The sequence below is a fragment of the Xenopus laevis genome, chromosome 3L (genome assembly GCF_017654675.1).
Source record: "Xenopus laevis strain J_2021 chromosome 3L, Xenopus_laevis_v10.1, whole genome shotgun sequence".
In the NCBI taxonomy this organism is placed as follows: Eukaryota; Metazoa; Chordata; class Amphibia; order Anura; family Pipidae; genus Xenopus; species Xenopus laevis.
In genome coordinates this window covers 71,489,684-71,512,981 of record NC_054375.1, presented here as the reverse complement: position 1 = coordinate 71,512,981, position 23,298 = coordinate 71,489,684, and the positions used below count along the sequence as shown (strand labels likewise).

Sequence of the window (23,298 nt, the reverse complement as noted above, 5' to 3'; positions counted from 1 at the left end):
ACCATCCATGCTGCTGTGCTTGATTGCTCTTCTCTGGCTCTTCACTGACAGCGTGTCAATCTCCTCCAGCTCTTCAGAAGGCCGCAGCGGTGTTATTATGCCTGTCCCCACTGTAACATAGCAGACCGCCAGCATACCAGGGTAACCCAGAACCCCTTGCCCCTGCATTATTTTAACCCTCCTGGCACCGAGAATATTCCTTCTGCCTGCTGCTGTGGGCTGTTGGGGAGACGCGCAATCAATGTATGGACCAGTAAAGGGAGCAGCGTTTCTTCAGAGTCGGAAGGTGAACCAGCTGGCCGGCATGTTTGAATGGCAGACCCCTGTCCAATGCTATCCGGCTCTCTCCGCACATCCCCAAGGCGAACTGCTGCCTTTGCGATGGCAATCACCTAGCAGCCTAGTTCCCTCTGCAGCTCCCGCCTCTCGTTTCCGGGTTCCTCCCGAGCGGTTACATCAGTAACAAAACCGGAGTGATTCCGGCACCAAAAGGAAAGCGTTGCACACAATAAGGAAGCCCGAGAGGGGCAAAAGGTTGAGGATCGTATAACCTCCACTCTGGAGGAATCAGGAAACGAGTGGCGGGAGTCTTGGCGCTGCTAGGTGATTGGAGCCATCGTGAAGGCAGCAGTTCGCCTTGGGGATGCGTTCACAAACGCGCCGGCCAGCTGGTTCACTTTCCGAAGGCAGGCTCTGCAGAGATGCAGCTCTTGCGCGTCTCCACAGCAGCAGGCAGAAGGAATCCTCCCGGTGCCATGAGGGTTGAAATAATGCAGGGGTAGGGGGTTCTGGGTTACCCTGGTATGCTGGCGGTCTGCTATGTTACAGTGGGGACAGGCATAATTACACCGCTGCGGCCTTCTGAAGAGCTGGAGGAGATCGACACGCTGTCAGTGAAGAGCCAGAGAAGAGCAATCAAGCACAGCAGCATGGATGGTCGCCCTTTCTGTTGAAGACAGGAAGTGGAGTTTCTGTAAGTTATATCTTAATAAAGGATTTGCTATTTTAAATTTTAATTGGTCTTGATGTTTTTGTAAAAATTTTTGATGTTACTGGTCCTTTAAAAAGGCGGTTCATGCTAGAAAACCCTCAAAGCTGAATTACAACAATTCTGCAAAGATGAGTGGGCCAAAATTCCTCCAGAGCGCTGTAAAAGACTCGTTGCAAGTTATCGCAAACGCTTGATTGCAGTTATTGCTGCTAAGGGTGGCCCAACCAGTTATTAGGTTCAGGGGGCAATTACTTTTTCACACAGGTTTGGATTTCTTTTCTCCCTAAATAATAAAAACCCTCATTTAAAAACTGCATTTTGTGTTTACTTGTGTTATCTTTGACTAATAGTTAAATGTGTTTGATGATCAGAAACATTTTGTGTGACAAACATGCAAAAGAATAAGAAATCAGGAAGGGGGCAAATAGTTTTTCACACCACTGTATTTTCTGAGCTGGAACAATTTAAGAAAAATTATGTTTTTATGAATGTTTTCTGCTATATCTATCAAAAATATTAATAAATCAAGCCATGTATCTTTAAATTAGTACCCATTAGGTATGACAATCTTTACATCTATTTTTATAGAAAATCCTCATTTGCTTATTTTTTCCTGTTGCAGAATAACCAAGAATTAATTTTACTTATACTGTAATATGGATTATCATCTTTGAAATATATCTCCTTTTTTCAACATCCATATCCGGTAAATACAATATTTGACCTCATAGTAGCTCTGATTTCTGTCAACTAATTTGTTATATTTTTTAGTTTTCTAGTTAGGACACTATAGAATAGGGCATTCTCTTTATATGTATGAAATCCACGTAAATGAAAAAATGTTGGGGCTATATAAATACATGTTAATAATACATGTAAAAAATAATCATTTTAATCAGCAAGACATATCATGTTGCTACTATACCGCTAATGTCTACATGGGTTTTCATTTACACAGGACATAGCATACTGTATCTAGCAGTGATAAATCTAAAGCAACTATACTGTGAGTAGTTCTCCGTCATTCAGACGAAACATTTACAAAAGTCCAGTTGCTTTAGACTTATCACTACTAGACACTGTAATACTGACATGATTTTAAGTGTTTATCGGTTTTTCTACACGTATTCATACAAAAATTCTTATAAAAATTACGATTTCCAGGTTATCATTCTTATTCAGATACTTTTCACTGTTTTTCATTCATCCTTCTTATAGTATGCTGTTTTAATTTTCAGGGCTTGTGTTGGAAATACAGTATGTTCTGACTGTTCTTCTGTATAGGTTCCATTTTGTGTCATTCCATACCTGGCATTGAATAGGAGTAAATGAAGAGGTTCTTCATTTTTGTAATATGCTGGTTAGCTTAACCCAGTTAGCAGGCATAACTTTCTAGTCTGCAGAACTGGAAAAGTATTGGAGATCATAATAATAATTTTAGAAAAAGTCCATAGAATATAAAAGGGAGTATCTAGTGAGGCATACATTTTGCAGAACTTGGCATTTGACAGCAGAGCCATCTTGTGTACTTGGTAGTGTGTAAGATTTTATGTTGTGTGAAATAGCTTCACTTTACTTACTCTAATGACACAGCTGTAATATTATACCAGTTAGTTAACCTAACCCGCAAAACGTTGCTATTGTAGAACCCGCACTCTCTTCTCACTCTGTACAATACATCTTGTGCACCTCTGGTGCCAACAAAGGGAATCTTCCAGAGCAGAGGAGGAGTGTACTTACCCAGTCTGATCCACACCCAACCCATAACCCGCAATGATTGCCCAAATTTAAACCCAAACCATCCCAACTGGTGGTAAACCTTCAGGTCCCCATGGGTGTTGTGCCAACTTACATATCACTTATACCAGTCATCCCTGTCCAAATAGGTTCTATGTACTGGACCCACTTGCTATTGAAAGACATTTTTGTTGAACTTTCCCCTCTTTGGTTCTGACTCTTAAAACATAGTCGTCCTCTAGGTCTGTTAATCCCTGAATGAGTTAGATCTGCTTCAAAATTTAGCTGCATTGTACTACATCAGTTTCCAATAATTGCTCATGATTCTTCAGTCTATACTTAGACCAAGACCTTGCACATGTGCGCAGATCAGATTTCCAATCTCTGCAAATGTTTAGCTTATGGTGTCCATCTTGGTGAGGTCACCAGGGAAAAAATGGTGGTGCAATGAAGGATGTGGCACACTCTGCTCATAGTAGTACTGAAAAGAAGTAAGCACCTAAAATAAAATTTTGCTTCATTGAGGGTAAAGATAAACTACACATGGGAGGATTGCCTTGTCCCTTACAAATTTGTGCTTAAAAATCAATACAAAAAAAAATCACGAGCACTCGACATACATTCATGCCATATTTTCAACTTTTGCTACATGTTCCTTGCAGGGAGTGCTTTCATTCAGAAATGGAACTGGAATATGAATAGTAGAAGACCTAAATTGGAAGTTCAGAAATAAAACTTAGCAATAAATTTGTAGCCATACACAGCATTTGTTTTTTTTATAGATGGGAAGAGTCAGAAGAAGGCAAATAATTCACAAACTATGAAAAATAAATTATGAAGACTAATTGAAAACTTGCTTAGAATCGGCCATACGATAACTTACCAAAAGTTTACTTAGAGGTGAACCATCCCTTTAAGATCAGATGTAATTATCTGAATCATCTCTGCTACTGCTTTATAAGACTGTAAGCAAGGGGAAATAAGAAAAATAATGATCAAATACAGGTAGTCCTCGAGTTACATACACCGACCTACATACAACTCATACTTACAGACAGAGGCTATTACAGTAATATACTGTGGTTTGCTTGGCCTTTATTAGCATTTATCTTTAATAAACCACCTGCCCCAATCCCCTCTGGCATGTATTGTCTACTGCAGAGCACAGAAAGGTAAAAATAAATACTATGTTAAGACAAACATCTGTCTTATTGCATTTAATAAGTAAATGTATGTTTCACAAATTCAACTTGAGAACAAACCTACAGTCCCTATCTCATATGTAACCCATAACCTGCCTGTACCTTATGGTTTCTGTAATAATTTAAAAAGATAGATATATATATATATATATATATATATATATATATATATATATATATATATATATATATATATATATATATATATATATATATATATATATATATATATATATTTTTTTTTTTGTATTCCTAGAAAATAAGTAGGAAAACACCTTAAAAAAAACAAAAATACTTTATACACAAATGCAGGAATGGTATCAATACAAGGATATTGGCCTATTCTATAAAGTTACATTCATTACATAAATTTGCATCTGTCAGCACACCGTAAAACACTGTTTGCATACAAACCTGAAAAATATTGCAGATTAAAACCTTTACACATGGCAGCCCTAAAACAGCATATATTGACCCTTTGATGGCATAAGCTTCGTTATCATCTGTACCAAGAAATGCCAACACGTGTGATTGTTGAGTGCTCCTCAGCCTGTAATTATTACCATAACTGATGCTTTATAAATGCTACATATTTTGTTTTAAAACAAGTTTTTTTATATATTCAATTCCTGCTAGTAAATTATATTATGTACAAAACAAAAGCTTGTTTCCAGTGGAAATGTTATACGGATATTAAAAATTTAGGTTTAGAATTATGATATATGATTATTATTCTACATTCACTGTATATAGTCAAATATTCCAACAGGAGAATTGAACTATTCCCGAATTTAATGAAATAAAGTCAGTGTTCAGTCGCTGAGTTCATCTTCATCGCTAAAGTAGGTACTTTTCTTAATTCTAGGACGTCTTGAATCTTCTGAAGTAGAAGCTTCAGCTGGATCATGTCTGTATTTGTTTTTCTCTTCATCAATTCTTGCTTGCTATGTGCAAAAAAAAAAAAATAAATATTATGAACAAGTGTGTTGTTACAGTAGAACCTCTGTTTTACATTTTTCATGGGACCAGAAAAAAAATGGCATCAGATCTGGAAAATGTGAAATCATTAAAATGCATTATTTATAATATATTGGTGGGACCAATGAAACCTCAGTTTTACATACCCTGATTATATTAAAATCCCAGTAAAACCATAAAGGCATTTCAAACAACCCACTCTTTATTTGGTAAAAGACTAAGTGGCGCACCCAGGGGTTTGAGATGAACAAATTACACATTACCTTGCCACCCTGTCCACAATCAATTTAATATTTGCTCTCCACATAATCACACTAGCTCTTGGGAACAAAGCCAAAGTGTTATGTGGATTTCACGTCTCTCCTGAGTATATACATAAAATAGACAAAATGTATATGTATTTTTTTGTGTGTTTATAAAGGAGCCTGTACCTGAAAAGCTATGGCCTGGCTAAGGCTATCCAGAGCTGGGTCTTCTCCTTCATCTTCACTTTCTTCCTCTTCCACACTGATGAAAAATAAATAAAATATGGGCTAATCCAGTACTGATAGATTAGCACACAATAAATATACAACAAAAAAACCCCAAAAAAAAAAAACTTACACTTCTTCTTCTTCTTCTTCAACAAGCCTTTTTCTTTTCTTTTTTTCTTTTTTTTGAGGTGGTTCCCGTTCACCTAGCATGTTTTTGGGACATGCATAACTCAAGTGTCCAGTGTCCTTTAAAAATATGGGGGGGGGAGTAAAGATGACCTCATTAAACATTTGTGCACTGCATAATAATATAGAATATAAATGATCAGTTAATAGACTTAAATATGCCACCAGCACAATACAAGCAACTGAGAATTGATACTGGAATAGGAATCACCCCTGACATTCCAATTTCTCTCCACAATGGATGTTTCAGTACCAGCTGAATATATGTTTCAAGCACATTAGCAGAGTAAAGCTGGCCATAGAAGCAAAGATATCATCGTACAAAACAACTGTTCTTACAATTCTCCTACCGTGTGTAGAGTTTCCCAACATTTTTCATACCATGGAGATCAGTTGTTCAGTCAATCGGACAGGTTAAAAAGATTTATATTGGCTAACTATAATATCTCTGCATGTATTGCCTGACGATATCCATGGGTGACTGTCACTACAATTTGTTGGACATAACTTTAGTACGATTGCGGTCTGTAAATTAATGGCCCAAGCATCATATGATTTATTCTCTTTACTACTTTATTTAATCTGAATGGTTAGTTGCAGGTCAGAAGAATCTAAATGAATAGTATTCATTACTGGATAATATAGAACTGTGCTATACAGAAGATTAGATTATAATCTACAACAGCTTTATATTTTAAAAGAGGATGGCCAACATACATTGTACCATAAAACTGAACATGGTTATGGAACAGAACCTACTGTACAGTAGAACTGCTTTAAGAATATCTAAACCTATATCACTGGGCAGCGCCAAAATGTTAGGCACCCCACCAATGAAATGCTCTTTTTAGGAAAAAAGGTTACAGCCATCTGAAAATGCTATGGGAAGTTATGGCATTCATCTATACTATATTTTTCTGCTTGAACTCACTTGCTGGTTGAATTTTTTAAATTGTCATTAAAGAAGAAGTAAACCCTAAAAATTAATATGGCTAAAAATGTCATTTTATACACTGAACTTATTGCACCAGCAGAAAGTTTCAGCTTGTCAATAGCAGTAATGATCCAGACAATCAGCAATGATGACTTCACACTTGTCACATCCTGGAACGTGTCTGCGACTCACATGCTCAGTGGGCTCTGAGCAGCTGTTGAGAAGCTAAGCTTAGGGTTTGTCGCAAATCATCAAGCAGAAAATGAGGCTGGCCTGTGATATAAGATGATGCTACAGGGCTGATAATTAAATTGATACTAGTTGCACTGGTTTCTGTGCTGCCATGTACCAAGTATCTGTATTAATTACTAATCAGAGGGCATCGGCTGAACGGGAGTTTTGTCGCGATTATTTAGGAGCGACTGCGGCGACAAATCTCCAGAAAATGCCTCTCCATTAGAAATAATTGAAATTGCTGGTGGTATGATCAACATATACCTAAATCGTCTGAAGTTTCCTCCAGAGGCAACTTAATGATATGTTGGTCATACCGCCAGTGATTTCAATTATGTCTATAAATTAAATACTTACTGCTGTAAGTAAAAATCATTTAAATATTTTAAAAATTCCTTCAAAATGGAGCAGGCATATGTTTTTAGGATATAAGGCAAACAATATAATTTTAAACCATTATACCCACAAATTTCACATCATAATTAACATAAGGAAATACAAATGCTAGCAACATTTAATCATATAGATCTATGCAGGCTATGACAAGGCTGTCCATGGGCTGCTTCTGACCATTCAATGCATAGTTATCGCCCCCAGCCTCCCCTTGAGCTTCACATGTCTGGTATAGCATCATCAGTTTATTATAATCAGCCCTGTGAAGTTTCGTATTTTAGACCACCAGCCCAGCACACAAAAAATGACTGGGCTATAAGCAAAACTTGTAGACACTGCTACACAGAGTTTAATTCATGACACTGTTTGACTGGCCATGCCCACCATGATAACAGACACCCCCCATTTTAGCTTCTTGTTAGGTCATTATAATATACTAGGAGGTGATGTTGATGTGTCCAAATGACTATTTAGAAATGGCTTATACGACAAGCTGAACCAACAATACATTCATGTAATCTATTGGGAATAGAGAAAACTAATTTTAGCTCTTAATATTTCTATTTGACATATGCAAATAATAAGAAAAAAACAAAAGGCCCTTTAAAAGAATACATTTATGTTGTACATTAGAGACTTGTAGGGTAGGGGTCTTTTTTTCAAGCATCTTAAAACTGAGGATATGTTATATATATTTAACTTTGACTTGTTAGTTAAAACTATGGCATGACCAAAGTATAAAGTGCTCCTCAAACTATGTACATATCTATCTGATGCTCCAAGAATTTCTATTTGACCCTTTGCCTTCCGAGGTGTATGTGCCACGTAGTCAGCAAGCAAAGAGACAGCCTGCCAATGACATCACATATACATACAGTTCTGGGTTGAAAGGTTATGCTACAAGAAAAAACTGTCAACAATTCATGAAACACCATTAACCCAGCAAAGCCAAAGTAAAAAAAAAAAAAAAAAAAGTTAATGGCATAAACAGTCCCTCTAAAATCCAGAGTATTTCCTTAACTTACCCCGCACTCATAACATCTGGATTTATCTGTGTAATTCCGCCTCCGGATGAATTCTGTTGCTCTGCCGTTGTCTTTAGCAATGCTTGCTTTAATTGCTCTGCCAAACAACTAAAAGAATGGCACAAATTACACAACATTTCAATTATAGCCAATTAGTGAAATACATAAAATAATGTAAGGCTTGCGACACATGGGCAGATTCGTGGAGATTGTCGCCTGTCGACTAATCGCCTCTTCTTCTGGGCGACAATCTCCCCGAACTGCCTTTACGTGTCTTCCCATCCGCTGTAATGAAAAGTCGTCTGCGCTAAAGCACACGCGGCACTTTGTTTTCTGAAGTTGCCTCACGAGGAAACTTCGGGTGACTTCATTATAGCAGACGGGAAGACACACAAAGGCAGTTCGGGAAGATTGTCTCCCAGAAGAAGAGGCAATTAAAAAAATTAAATCTCCCCAAATCTGCCCATGTGTCACAAGCCTAACAGTTTCTGTGTAACATACTTGTTTGTTGTTTAAGCCTCTAACACAGTTCTGTGCAGATTCCTTATCTAGAAATAACACAAATGAGACTCCTTTGCTCTTTCGAGAATCTTTGTCCTTCAATATAGTGACTCTGTATTGTAAAAACAAAAACAGAATATTACAGACTAACATATCATGAAAAATTATAATTTGTACAAATGATGTTAATTTTATCCATGTTATAAAATAAATCATACTTCAGTATTCCTCTAATAGTGTATTTTCAGTTGACCGAAATAAGATAGAAGAAAAGCCTGGTTCTATTACCATGACAATATCACTGGCTATCACAAAGCATTATCTTGCATTATAATAAACTTATATGCAAGCTTCGATTGTAGTGCCTCAAATTACTTAAAAAATATCAACATACTAAAGTGAATCTGACAATTTTCGAATATTCCAAAAAAAAAAAAATTAAATATGGTAAGGCGTTAACAAAAACATAAAATTGTTGCTTTTAGTTACTTAGCATTAGTATCTCGAATGATTATTGGTACATGTATGGTGGCCGTGAATCCAAACTGCTATCCATATACTATGAATATTAGACAGTTTGGGAATTTTCAGGTTTAAAAATCTGCTGATGCATCATGTCAACCAGTGCATAATGCAAGAGCATATGAAGAAATGAAGAGAACTGCAGCTCCTCTTCACTTCCTGCTATTCTCTTGAACAATAGAAAGGTGACCATACTATTTGTGGTCCCTCATACACTCTTCTTCTCTTCAGACCAATGGGTGGAGATCATACCTTATCAGCCCATGACTGCCTGTTTTTAAAGGAGAAGGAAAGGTACTGATACAATTTTAATGCTTACTAAAAATTGTAAGATGAAATACTGGCCATTTAAAATAGTTTGCAGGCATCATCTTTATCCTCTCTCACATAATTTCCCCCAAGCGCTAAACTCCTATGCGCATGCGCCAGCATGTCATTCATTCATTCCTAATGCATAAAAAAAAAACAAAAAAAAAAAACAATTCTACTGCTTATTTGTATTGGAAGAAACAAAATGAGCAGCACAAAAAAAGTGTGTGCCGAGTAAGACTGAACATATATACAATGACACACAATTATGGATTCCCTTTTTTCTGTACTTTCCTTCTCTGATTCAGTTCTGCTGAACACTTAGGGATCTGAATCCTGAAAAGTGATCAGCTCAGTTGAAAATAATCAATCACAGTGATCTACTGTGAGGTTCAATTATAGTCTCTCATTTCTTTATCTTCACCAATTATAGGGCCAGTAGATGACAAAGCACAATGGCAACAACGGTAAAATGGATCAAACACTTACTTGACTACTTTTCCATATTTTGAAAAAATCTAGAAACACACAGAACCCAAGATTAGACGAGCATGGTGAACAATGTGTAAAGATACAGCACACTTGAAGAAAATGAAATCACTAATATTGAATTTTCCTCAGTATGCCTAGCATACCTGAGCTATATTAAATGAGTAATGGGCATTTAACCATGACTAAATATTACAAGAATGAAGAATTATTCAGGAGAATAGGAAAAAAGCATACTTACCCGGTGTAAATCATTATTGGTTAGTGAAAAGGGAAGATTTGACACATACACTGTGCTTTTACTGGGCGCTAGTCCTCCACTCATGTTCTTAAATAAAAAGAGAAAGAAAAGATTCAGTTCTCATGTAATAATACATTATTTTTGATTTATTATATCTCAAAATTAACAGAAAATCTGAACAAAGAGACATTTTTGTTATTGCATTATAGGTGTTAGTTTGTTGCTTCCATTTGTAAGACGGATATATTTTTTTATTTTTGGGATATTGCTCTTGGACTTGTTTCCTAAGCAAGAAAAAGGAATGAGCTTTATTTCACATTTAAATGTTTTATTTATTTAAGTTTTCTGTGCAGAAGCTTATAGTATATACTGCTATCCTGTGGTAGGCAGAAACTCATAGAAAAGATTGGAGCATGGCACATTTGTGAATTCACATTATTTTCATGTGGATGTGTGACAAATTTACAATAAAAAAATCCCAGTTTCGCAATGATCATTTTATCAATCATCAATAGCATCATTGCCAGAACCTTAGTTGTGCCCCAGTACAGTGTACCAGAGAAAAATGAGAACTAAACAACATTGTTGGCATCTTCCATATAGGTCTGGATGATTTATACTCTCTGCTTGGATTTCTGTGACCACACACATGCACATTGGCATTAAAGCACAGGTGAACTGACAGAGAGAGAAAGTCAACATACAGGCTAGGTAATAAGATAATGCATTTGCCAAATGACCTAAACAGCCAAGGTGATCATAGACAGGCAGATTAAGAAAGCTGCTGTTACAGTGGAAAGGTGGGAATATATGGTTTTAAATAAGGATGGCAGTTTACTAAGCAGCCAGCTCGGCTGTATTTTTTGCTCATGAAATACATGGACCCTCTTAGAATATTTGAAAAAAAAAAAAAAAAAAAAAGGTCAATTCCATCAATACTCTTCTCCTAAATTAGACCATATTTTGTCCCTAAATTGTAAAAAATATGGCCATATTCTTAACATAAAACACTAGAGTTGAAGTCAAAAACTATGAACAGTCTATTAATAGGTATTCGTGTGTGACAGCTGCTGTGGTCTCTTAGTGAAACAGAGAAACCCCTGCCAGCACCAATCTTCAACAACAGCCTTTTGGGGCCCCAGAACTTTCAGCTGCATAACTATATTTGGAACCTACACACTTTACTACAGTCTTTTCCTCAGTTAGACCTTGTTCTACCCCTATGGCCAAAGCCACACTGGGGCTGATCCTGGCCTCCAGAAGATTTCAGGCTGAGAATAAGTCACAACGTTGTCATCAGCTTTCTTTTTTGCCTGCACTCTGAACCAATGCGCTGGCCCGGGTGTAGGCAAATGCAGCGGATTTTGGAGCGACAATGAAACTGCAACTGAGCCAACACAATGGTTCGGCAAGCAGGCAAAGAAGAAAGCGAAGGCTGGGGCTGAGTCTCAGCATGCACTTTAAGCAGGCCTAGATCAGTACCCATGTATCATTGACCTAAATTGTTACAAATCTGGCAGTTCTTTGATTAAAAACAATGGTACCCTCCAAAGCCACCATGCATTTTACCAATTGTCTCCTCCTAAATTAGCCTTTTGCCATTCCTAAATTGTGAAAAACAAGGCCATAATTTTCACACAAAACAATGGAATCCTCTTCAAGACTAAAGAAAAAACTAAACTCAACCTTTGGTCCGTTCCAGCCATTGCCATCTCCAATAATGCAGTGTTGCCCTGCACTGGTAAAACTGCTGTGTTTGCTTAAGAAACACTACTATTGTTTATATAAATAAGCTGCTGTGTAGCAATGGGGGCAGCCATTCAAAGGAGAAAAGGCTCAGGTTACACAGCAGATAGCAAATAAGCTCTGTCTGTCTAATGGTGTTATCTATTAGTTATCCTGTGCCTAGGGTTGCCACCTTTACTAAAAATATTACCGGCCAGTGGGGGGGTGGGCACCAAAAGGGGCAGGGCTACATGGTGTGTCACAAAAGGGGCGGAGCAACATTGCAGAGATGTCCACAGCGCTGGAAAAAGGTAAATTCTGTGCGGATTGGGGGCAGGCCAGGGGCTTTTTTAAAAGGGTATTACAAATTACTGGCAACTGCATTGCCGATAAATTTGTAATACCGGCCCCGGCAGGTGTTTTACCGGCTAGTGGCAACTCTACCTGTACCATATAGCCGTTTTTCAATTTCCGCCATTGCTCCACAGCAGCTTGTTTATATGAACTATAGTAGTGTTTCTGAAGCAAACATCAGTTTTACCAGTGCAGGGCAACACTACATGATATTTTCATTACTTTAAAACACTTTCATTTTTTGGTGTTACCATTACTTTAACTATTGGGGTAAAGACTCCAGTACCAGCTATTGCATGCATCCTCTAAAAAAAATTCTGTTTCGTTCCCTGACACCAGTGAGTAGAGAAAACAATACAGCATTTAGTTACCCTAACAAAAGTAGAATCTGAAAGCAGGGAAATAAAACAATTGTGCGTGGCCACCCAAAGCCCACATTTGTCCAGAACAGACTTACCGTCGTATAGTACTAGCAATTTATACTTCTGTCCCATTGCTCTCCATATAGGCTTATCACGTCATGCGTGCAACGTCATTACGTCTATATACGGAAGTGCGACGTCTCGCGAGATGAAATCTATGAGGTCTGGATTAGCTGTCCGGCAGCAGGAGTCAAGGAGCTAGACATCAATTGGGCTGCGGGACGTTTAAACAGCGGTTTCAGATTGCGGGTTGGGTTCATAAAATCGTGCCTGTTGGGCGGTATGCATCTTTAAACCTCATGTTTTTTTTTTGTCTTGAACACATAGGTCCCCTGCTTGTTTCAATTGACTTTCATTAAACCTGAGTTTTCAGTTGTGCTACTGTGGAATGATATCGTTCCGCGACAAATGTTCAGTTGTATATAGTTGAAGAGTTAGCGGAGAGTCACAGGTTGGATGTGTGCGCAGGTGCAGCCGCTGTGCTCGTTTACTTCCTAAATACATGCGCCAGATTGGCTCTGCCTGTGCGATCCATACAGCCTTTTGTTACGTCACCATTTATCCAAGAAGTAGGGCAGCACTGCTCACAAATATAGAAGAGATGTTCTAGTGAAAAATCTGTGCTACTGCAGAATAGCCCCATTTACTAGTGCTGTATCAGAGGCATTTGAAGCTGTGACTGAGCTTGTGTCTTATTGCTTAGAATATTTGTGCTGCTATCTATATATAAATGCTCCCATGTCTCGGCTGTCTAACCATCTAATGCAGGGGGGTCCAAACTTTTTTGCAACGAGGGCCAGATTTGGTGAGGTGAAAATATGTGGGGACTGACCATTCAGCCTGGAGATGGACACGGCGTTTAGGAATGAAGAAGTGGAGTCTGTTTGGACTTATTCTCCGTGCCTCATTTAAACAAGGAATCGCCTATCATATATTTGGGCACATTAGTGAAATGATCATCTATACTGCTGCCTGTGTGCTGAAGCTGTTAGCAATAGACACGTACTGGCACGTAGTGACGCACCAATCTCACATACTAGGTACATCTAGGTGCAATAGATGTACTGATGTGCCAGTACAGTAAATTAAGAAGTATGTGAGAGCAGCGCGTCACCAGGCCCGGATTTTGTGCTGCGGCACCCTGAGGCTACTGGGTCCTAGTGCCGGCACCTGCACTCGCACCGGAGCATTGGGGATGATGCGTACGCGTCCCCAGTGCTATTGCTAACGCCGCAATTGGCCCCCGGGCCTGACTTTGGACATGACTGATCTAATGTAGAGTCCCAACAAATCTCATGGCAACCTCTTGGCCCTGTTTTCTATTAAACAGGTCAAATATGTTCAATCTTCTTGTGGTGAAAATGCTATTGGTGAATTCTAGGAACTGACTTTCAAAGGGGGTGGTTCGTCATTGACTTTTAGTATGGTATAGAATTGGTAATTCTATCCAACTTTTCAATTGGTTTATTTTATTTTTTATAGTTTTGTTTAATTATTTGTCAACTCCTGACTATTTCTAGCTTTCAAATGGGGGTCACTGACTCCATCTAAAAATAAAAGCTCTGTAAGGCTACACATGTAGGGGCACATTTACTAAGCTCGAGTGAAGGATTTGAAGTAAAAAAAACTTTGTATTTCGAAGTTTTTTTTGGGTACTTTGACCATGGAATAGGCTACTTCGACCTTCGACTATTCGACCATTCGATAGTGGAAGCACTGTCTATTTAAAAAAAACTTTGACTACCTACTTCGGCACTTTAAACCTACCGAGCTACAATGTTAGCCTATGGGGACCTTTCCCATAAGCTTTCTAAGCTTTTTTTGATCGAAGGAAAATCGTTTGATCGATGGATTAAAGTCCTTAGAATCGTTCGATTCAATTTTCCCTTCGATCATTCGATCGAAGTATTTTTGGTAAATCCTTAGACCTCGATATTCGAAGACGAAGGATTTTACTTTGATGGTCGAATATCGAGGGTTAATTAACCCTCGATATTCGACCCTTAGTAAATGTGCCCCTTGTTGTTATTACTACTTTTATTACTAATCTTTCTCTTCAGGCCCTCTCCTATTCATATTCCAGTCTCGCTTACATTTAGTCCTACGATAATGAAAAGATCTTTTAAAAAACTCTATGGCCAACTTTATCCTGGGCATCTCTGCAAAAAATAAGATTAGGATTCAGTAAACCTGTATATACAAAGCAAAATAGTAAATTGGTTAAGGATTTTGACATATGAGCATTTAAATGTGCATGCATTGATAAGTATGGCTACTGTGTTAAAGTAAACAAATTTGGGTGGAAAATACGTTTCCCATATACTGCGTTTCTTTCATTTGTATATTCTATGTATAACACATCTCATGCTTACAAGTGTCATTTTGTATTTCATATATTGCAATATAATAAAAGGAACAGTACAGTCAAAAAATTAAAGTGTTTTAAAGTAATAAAAATATAATGCAGTGTTGCCCTGCACTGGGAAAACTGATGTGTTTGCATCAGAAACAATACTATTGTTTATATAAAAAAAAGCTGTTGTGTAGCAATGGGGCAGCCATTCAAAGGAGAAAGGGCTCAGGTTAAATGGCAGACAGCAGATAAGCTCTGTAGAACAAAATGGTGTTTTCTGTTATCCATTATTTAACCTCTGCCATATAGTCTTTTTTTTAATTTCCACCATTGCTACACAGCAGCCTGTTTATATAAACTATAGTAGTGTTTCTGAAGCAAACACACACGTTTTACCAGTGCAGGGCAACAGTACATAATATTTTCATTACTTTAAAACACTTTCATTTGTTGGTGTTGCTGTTCTATAACTCTGATCTGTACTCATGTGTATTACCAGGAATTATAAAATAAATTCAGGTATCTTATGTGCATCAAATGCAAGGCAAATACATTAACAAATGCTAGTTTGTATGAGCCCTAAGAGATGGTCTGAGAGAGAAGGCATCAAGGCAAAGGAGTGAACACTCATCCTGGAGAAGGAAACTGAGCAAATAGTGTGTCTAGAAGGCTACATATGAACATTTATTAGTTTAGACACAGCTAAACTGTGTAGCCATATTCCTTTCTTGACAGCTATACTGATGCCATTTGATGGACAGTATTTTGTACAAGGCTCAAAACCGAAATGCTTATGTAATTTTAGGTTGTACATTTATTTTGCAGAGATGTTTTATGTTCATATTGCCTCTGATACTTCCCACTGTATCCTTCCTAGGATGGGATCTGTAGAGAGTACTCATATGTGTTACATAACTCATTACAACTCACAGTAAACAAATCTTGTCCCCTGACACCCTGAAGAACAGAGTGAGCAATTTTTGCACACATATCTTTGACTTTCTCACAATGCATTTCCACTGTACTGTTATTTTGCAAACAACAAATCACTGCATGCATCTGTTATCTCTCATATGGCTTTGTTTCACTCACACAAAGAGCGACTTTGGGTGAAAAGCAAAATAATATCACTCTGCTCTATCTTAAATTTATCTTTTAGGAAAACCATTTTGAGAATACCGGTAGAACTTTGCTTGTATCCGAGGGATCCCAAAATTCGACTCCACGAGGCATAAAAAGAGAGGCTTTTAGAAACTGTAAAATTAATGGGTAAGACCAGCATTCTTAAATATTTACCATGTAAGTTTGTTAATGAAGGAAAGTCCTTATGTTATGCCACAGTGATTCACTGGATTCTATTTAAATGTAATCATAAAAACTGAGGATACTGTTGTGTTCTCAGGTCACCTAACACAGTTGTTTTCCTGCTCTTGACAGCTCTTAAAGTGGACCTGTCACACAGACACAAAAATCTGTATATTTAATTTTCCAATTAAAAATTAAATCCAACTTCTATTTTTTTATTTAAGCATTCATAGCTATTGTAAATTTGTCAATCAAATATTGTCTGCCCCTCCTCTATGCCTTAGGCATAGAGGCAGGGCAGACAATTACTTTCACTTTCCATTCAGCACTTCCTAGATGTCACTGCTCTCCACACGTTCCCCCGTTCTCTGCGCCATTTAATTGTGTAGCCAGTGCATGGGAATGCATTCTGGTGCACAAACAAGATTCTGAGATGATGCAAGGCTTGTCTTACACAAAATGCCTTCTGCCTGCTTGATATAATTATGAATTCCCAGACTGAGGGAAACCAGATTCAAATAATTTATATAGTGTAATTAAAGTTTATTTTACTTGACTAATGTGATAAAATAAGATTTTGAATTTTTTTTTTGGGTGTCGGATCTCCTTTAATGCACTATTCTGCCAATTAATACCGCTAAAGTACCCTCTAGACTTTGCATGTATAATATGGTAGCTGGATATCTTTTAACTATATCTTTCCATCCTGCAGTGGTATAATATGTGCACTCAATCTACATTGCGATTGCTGCCTTTTTAAAGGAACAGTTCAGTGTAAAAATAAAAAACTGGGTAAATGAAAACATTTTTTATTTTGCACAGCTTATATATTTACCCAGTTTTTAAATTTATACTGAACAATTCCTTTAATTATGATTATTAACATGTATTTATAGAGCACTGATTAATACTACTTTGCATAAACCTTCCACTTACTAGTTGCTGTTCACCTTTGAAATGCATTTTAGTATGATGTAGAGTGATATTCTGACACAATTTGTTTTTTATTTTTTATTATTGAAGGTTTTTTTTATTTTTATTTAGCTTTTCTTTCAGCAGCTCTTCAATTTGCATCTTAATCAGTCTGGTAACTAGGGTCCAAATTACCCTAGCAACCATGCATTGATTTGAATAAGAGACTGGAATATGAATAGGAGAGAGTCCGAATAGAAGGATCAGTAATAAAAAGTAACAATACATTTGTAGCCTTACAGAGCATTGGTTTTTAGAAGGGAGTCAGCAACGCCCTTTTAAAAGCTGAAAAGAGTCAGAAGAAAAAGGCAAATAACTATAAAACTATAAAAATTAAAAAAAAAATAATGAAACCCAATTGAAAAGTTGCTTAGAATTGGCCATTCTATAACATAATTAAAGTTACCTTAAAGGGGAATCACCCCTTTAAGGGGGAATGGTCACCCAAAGAAATAATTCCAAATCCTATTTAATAGTATTAGTCAAGCAAAATAAACTTAAGATTTAAATAACTTCTAAAGTGTAAATAGTGTTTTCTTCATTTGTTTATTATGCACAAAGTATACAGGCAGAAACTATTTTGTGGTCACTGTTGTTAAAGGGTTTTTCACCTTCTAACACTATTTTAGTTGGTTTTAAATAGTTCACCAGAAATGAAGACATTTTGTATTTGTGATAATTTTCCTAGTAAGTGTAAAGTCTAATTTTTCACCTTTCTAAAGTTGCTCTGGGAGGGGGGGTCACTAACTCTCTAAATTGATACATTTAGTAGATACATTTCTTATCTTTGTCCCTGCTAAGCAGAATGTCTGTGTTTCATTACAGGCAGCTGTTAGAATTGACACAATAGTTGCTAATACAACAGAGATGCTGCTGAAAAATGTATCAACTAAATGTTGCAAAATTGTAACAGTTCAGAATCTGCACCTAAATTACTGAGCTGCCAGACTGAAACACCAGAAACAGGAACACTAAACTTTTAAAAACGGTAAGAAAAAATGGAATGGAATTGAAAAAAGTCTATTTCTGGAGAACAATTAGAAAACAACTCAATTGAAAAATTGTTTGGAAGGTGAACAACCCCTTTACAGGAGAAACAAGCCCTTGCTACTAAAATCCCCTACCCTACATAGACCTCCCCCCTCCCTGCTCCCCCCCCCCCCCAGCATAGGTGGTACCTTTGCTAAATGCCCCTAACTCTTTACTTACCCCTCGGTGCAGATTCTGTCCAGCAGAGTTCATGGGCGCCATCTTCAGCTGCTTCGGTAATCTTTGGGTCTTCTTCCAGCGCTTCGGTGTTTTCCGTTACTTTCAGCACATTCACAGTTATCGTGAAACAGAAAATTGCTCCAACTGCGCATGCACCGATAGGGCACTTACTTCCCAAAGATTACGGAAGAGAATAAGATGGCTGCAGTGAACTCTGATGCCCTGAGGGATAAATAGAGGGTTAGGGGCATTTAGCAAAGGTACCACCTAGACTGGGGGGAGCAGAGAGGGTGGTCTATGTAGGGTAGAGGAGTAGGGGATTTTAGTACAAGGGTTTACTTCTCCTTTAAGGTACCGTATATACTCGTGTATAAGCCGACCCGTGTATAAGCCGAGGTACCTAATTTTACCTACAAAAACTGGGAAAACTTATTGACTCGCGTATAAGCCTAGACACAACTAAGACCCTTTATGCTACAATCACTACAGCGCAAACTAAATCACTGAAAATTTGTCCCCCCCCAGTGGATTTATATTAGATATTTTTCAGCTGAGACAAAATATACTTTCCACTAGCAATTATACACACATAGACACACATATACTTTACACACACACTCTTCCCACAAAATAATCACACACACACACATTTCTCGCCTCCTGCCAGCCCCTTACCTCGTCCCTGGGAGGCGGCAGCGATGTTGACGCAGGCTGAGGGAGGGACGGACGGCAGGGAGAGGGGTTACCTCAGACTTTCACACTCCGTGGTATCATGGAAGTCAAGCGGCGCCCCCCATGTTGCTTTATTTCCCAGCATGCTCATGGCGGCGCCTCCTCTCCTCTCTCCCCCTTGTGCTGAGAAAGTTTCTAATACTGGTAGTTCTCTGTTTGTGTCGGACACAGACTGCCAGTTCCGCGCTGGGGCTGCTGAGGTCGCTCTCCCCGACTCTCCGGCTCCTCCTCCCCCATTGGCCGGAAGGTGAGACCCGGCGGCAGCAGCTGGAGACGAGGGAAGAGCCGCGGAGAGACACAGACGCTCCCGGGGGAAGCGGAGAGAGCGCGAGAGACACACAGAGGTGCTGCCCGGGGACTGCGCGGATACGGCTCGGAGCAGAGAGAGGGGAGGCGGCCGGTCAGTTCCGGTTAGAGGAGCCGCTTGTGCCCGGGGATCGCTAATTCCTTACTCGCCCCGTTACCGACACCGCCGCGCCCAACACAGACCCCCGGCTCACAGCCAGTTCTTCCTCCCTTTGCGCCTGCTCTTTCCGGATCCCGTCCCCTCCCGGTGCTGGGCGGGTGCTACGGACAGAGGGAGCCCCCTGCAGGCAGCGCGGACACGTCGAGCCCCGGGGAGGGAAGTGTCACCTTAGGCAGGAGCCCCTCCTGACATTGTACCATACTTACCCGCGTATAAGCCGAGGTCAATTTTTTCAGCACATTTTGGGTGCTGAAAAACTCGGCTTATACGCGAGTATATACGGTAAGCTTTGCATCATCCCAAAATCTAAAGTAAATGAGCCAGAAAGGAGGATCTTATGTACAGGCTTTGCAATTATAGACTGTGAGGAGGGAGAGGGATGTGAAGCGGGTACTGACCTCAAGGAAGTGCTGAATGTTAAATGAAAGTGGTAGCTGTGCCTTGGGCAAAAGAGACAGGGAGACAACATTTAATTGATGGTTGAGCTTGTTTATATGCATTTACTGTATGTATATCTGGTATGGATGTTTCAATTAAAAAAAATATATATTTTGGGTTTAATTTTAATTTGGAATTTTATCATACAGATTTATGTCTGGGTGAGAGGTCCCTTTTAAAATTAACTATATTGGAGAATGCCTTTTCTTTATTTGGAGCTTTTTGAGTAACGAGTTTCAGGAATCCTTAGTAGTAGGATAGGCAGCCATTTTATTTTTTTTCAATGTATTTTGATTTGATATAAAGTAGAGTTTGAGTGCCTGTTTATTAATATGGTGCATATATATGATTGTATATCATGGCAATAATGCACCCTGTTAAGCAAAATTCTTCTTTCCCTGCTTACATCTCTGTGATTGGATATGTATATGGTCACCGTCACAGAAATCTAAGCAGGCAAAGATGGCAGAAGCCAACTATGCTCTGTAGCTGTACATACAGTATCTTTTTGGTACTGGGGCACAAGTAAGGTTCTGAAAATGATACTGTTCCAGTGCAAGCTAGTGTTTAGCTTGAATTAACAATAGGTTGGCTGTAGAGTAATTGTGAAATGAGGAGGAGTCCGTTAGTAAAATCATCAGTCACAGTAAGACCATTTATATAATGAACTTCTTATATGGAAACGAGACCCTCAAGTCTCTGTTTCGCCAGATCAAGCTTTATTTAGAAAACCCAATGGAAAAGGTTTTAATCAAAAGAATAGGCAGAACAAATTCTGCTTACCAATGTTGTTTTGGATCATTTTAAACATAGATGTATATAGTTTTTAGTGCATAGTATTGTTTAAGTTTAAGGGGGGTTCCCATTCTTAATGATATACACTCTATTTTTCTGTTCTTATCTGCAGCATTATTTTACAGACTTTTTCTGTGAATAAAGAATATAACGTAGTAAGTATAAATATATTTTCCCTTAAAAATAAATATGCATAAATTGTTTTTTTTTTCATTTAAAAAATGTTTTTTATTAAGTTTCAGGGGAGCAAGCCCTCCACCCCTAGGAAATGTGCAAGGCAGGCTGAAGACAAATAATGCTTCTCCTGTTTAGCTTAGCTGTTTTTCATGAGGTTCAACTACTGTAACATTGGAGGGTTTTATCACACTTTCGTCAGCCTTTAGGGAAATGGAGAACATTTTTGGAGCTTGTCTAATACATTTTTTTTGCCCCTACTTGTGGGGGGCCAAAATGCCCCAAATCCGCCTTTGCTGGCCAAAACTGAAAGCACCTGCACTTCTTGAATTCTTGTGCAGTTTCACTTCATTTCCAATATTGCCTTTCTTGAATCCTTTAAGAATCACTTAAAAGTACAGTTTTCGTAATTGTGTCCTAAAGTTTTAGGGCTACAGGGAAAATGTAGGGCGAGGAGTCGCGTGATGTCATTGGAGATTTGGCTATTCCGTATTGGCTCTCTTTATTCCAGGGACAACTGAGCTAGTGCTAGTATAGTTATTACTCTGTAAAGCGCTACTATGTCCTGTAACAATTGTACTTATTAATTACCTTTTAATTCTTAATGCATTATTATTCTTTGTTATCCTTTATGTATATGTGTGTATATTATCATATGTGTCTTGTGTATAAAGATTCCTTTATTTCTCTCAAAAACATTGCCTGCAACCAATTGTTCTCAATTTTAGTGGAATTCAGGAAAGAAGACATGTGGACCGATGGTAAATATGAGCCTCCCTATGAACGCCTTCCTAGACATCGTCTTCCACCACGTGAAATTCCTCCTGATGTAAGTGCTATGTTTTTTCCTTTTATTTATCTTGTAATTCAAAAACAGAATACAGTTTAATGCACATTTTTGGACTATAGCATTATCCCTGTATATAGTCACATCCTGAACAGAATTTCATTCAGATTTTAAGCAGAAAAAAAAAAAAAAAAAAAAAAAAAAAATATATATATATATATATATATATATATATATATATATATTTTGCATGCCGTATAATGAATGAACCTGTATCGATTAATTTAAGCAGAAAAAAAAAAAATAATATATATATATATATATATATATATATATATATATATATATATATATATATATATATATATATATATATATATATATATATATATATATATATATATATTTTGCATGCCGTATAATGAATGAACCTGTATCGATTAATTTAATTGTAACACAATTAGAACCATCTCTACCTCTCTTTGGACATAGGGTGGAATATCTGACTAACAGACCTACTGGTAGATCCCCTGGAAATTAGTGCACTTCCACAATACACATGGTAGCAAATGTGCACTGCTCCATGCATGAGCTGATTTATAATAAATGGTAGTCAAGCTGATGGAGTGACCCGCTTTGTTTGTTGAGAAAACAAACTAATGGAAAAACTGATACATAATTATCACTTTTCACATATTGGCTATCAATTTTAAACTCTTGATCACCTTTAATAACTGTCATGTTGCAAACTTTCTTCTAAGGGAGAGTATCACAGGATGGTAAATCTAGTCCACAGAAGGCCAGATGAGGAAGGTTACCAGCGCTGTGAAGACTACAGTGATTCTGAATATAGAGATTATGAGGAGTGTTATGTCCAAGAGCGGAGAAGTGGTATTCCATACAGAGTATGTACTTTTGTCAGAATTTTGCCTTATATTGTGTTTCGAAATTGCCTCCCATTTAATATTGAAATCCGGAATTCTATATACATCACAGGTATCTAACATGCTGTTTGTTCTAGATTTTTTAAACCAATACATTTTAATCACAAGGGTGAGTTGGTGCAGAGATTTACTTTAGATATTATCAAGGTACCATGCCTGTTGAAGATGAATATGGATGAAACATATAAACCAAGTAAATCACATTATTGTCATGCAAACAAAGTATTTTTTCACATTTTGTTAGATTACATTATTCCTCCCATTCATGCTCTGGCTAAACTACAAATTGTATTGCCTTTAAAAAAAAAAATTAACTAAAAGTTGCCTCCTTGTCGTTTTGTTTTGTTGTGAAACTACATAAATAAAAACTTTAAATAAAAAAAAAATTAAAAAAAAGTTGCCTCCTA

The 23,298-nt window shown here is 37.8% G+C and overlaps 2 protein-coding genes across 11 annotated transcripts in view; one reads left to right on the top strand and one right to left on the bottom strand.

The window, feature by feature from the left end:
* Nucleotides 1-4,165: 4,165 nt before the first annotated feature.
* zcrb1.L (zinc finger CCHC-type and RNA binding motif containing 1 L homeolog) lies at nucleotides 4,166-12,891 on the bottom strand. Of its 3 annotated transcripts, none has more exons than NM_001093007.1 (8): nucleotides 12,752-12,775; nucleotides 10,216-10,302; nucleotides 9,975-10,003; nucleotides 8,655-8,766; nucleotides 8,154-8,261; nucleotides 5,512-5,627; nucleotides 5,340-5,415; nucleotides 4,166-4,874 (listed from the first exon to the last, which is right to left on the bottom strand). In NM_001093007.1, exons 2-8 carry the CDS (start codon nucleotides 10,297-10,299, stop codon nucleotides 4,743-4,745), a joined length of 657 nt encoding a protein of 218 aa, NP_001086476.1. In that variant the 5' UTR covers nucleotides 10,300-10,302; nucleotides 12,752-12,775; the 3' UTR covers nucleotides 4,166-4,742. The 3 variants fall into 3 exon arrangements, with proteins under 3 accessions (NP_001086476.1, XP_041441041.1, XP_041441042.1); XM_041585107.1 differs by lacking the exon at nucleotides 12,752-12,775 and adding an exon at nucleotides 12,666-12,687 and having other exon boundaries at nucleotides 4,207-4,874; XM_041585108.1 differs by lacking the exon at nucleotides 9,975-10,003 and having other exon boundaries at nucleotides 4,207-4,874; nucleotides 12,752-12,891.
* The window catches only part of pphln1.L (periphilin 1 L homeolog), a 57,683-nt gene continuing 47,242 nt past the window's right edge, over nucleotides 12,858-23,298 (top strand). For 4 of the 8 annotated variants that reach the window (XM_018251132.2, XM_018251128.2, XM_018251134.2 and 1 more), the window contains exons 1-4: nucleotides 12,858-12,996; nucleotides 16,229-16,338; nucleotides 21,889-21,989; nucleotides 22,709-22,852. In XM_018251132.2, the coding sequence (XP_018106621.1) occupies nucleotides 16,335-16,338; nucleotides 21,889-21,989; nucleotides 22,709-22,852 (249 nt within the window). In that variant the 5' untranslated portion in view covers nucleotides 12,858-12,996; nucleotides 16,229-16,334. 8 annotated transcript variants of the gene reach the window in all.

Excerpts from the sequence above, each read along its gene's own strand:
- zcrb1.L (NM_001093007.1), bottom strand. The coding sequence starts at position 10,299 with ATGAGTGGAGGACTAGCGCCCAGTAAAAGCACAGTGTATGTGTCAAAT. Across the intron at positions 8,767-9,974 it reads AAATATGGAAAAGTAGTCAA|AGTCACTATATTGAAGGACA; the intron begins GTAAGTGTTTGA and ends TTTACAATACAG. Across the intron at positions 8,262-8,654 it reads GAGGCTTAAACAACAAACAA|TTGTTTGGCAGAGCAATTAA; the intron begins GTATGTTACACA and ends CCATTCTTTTAG.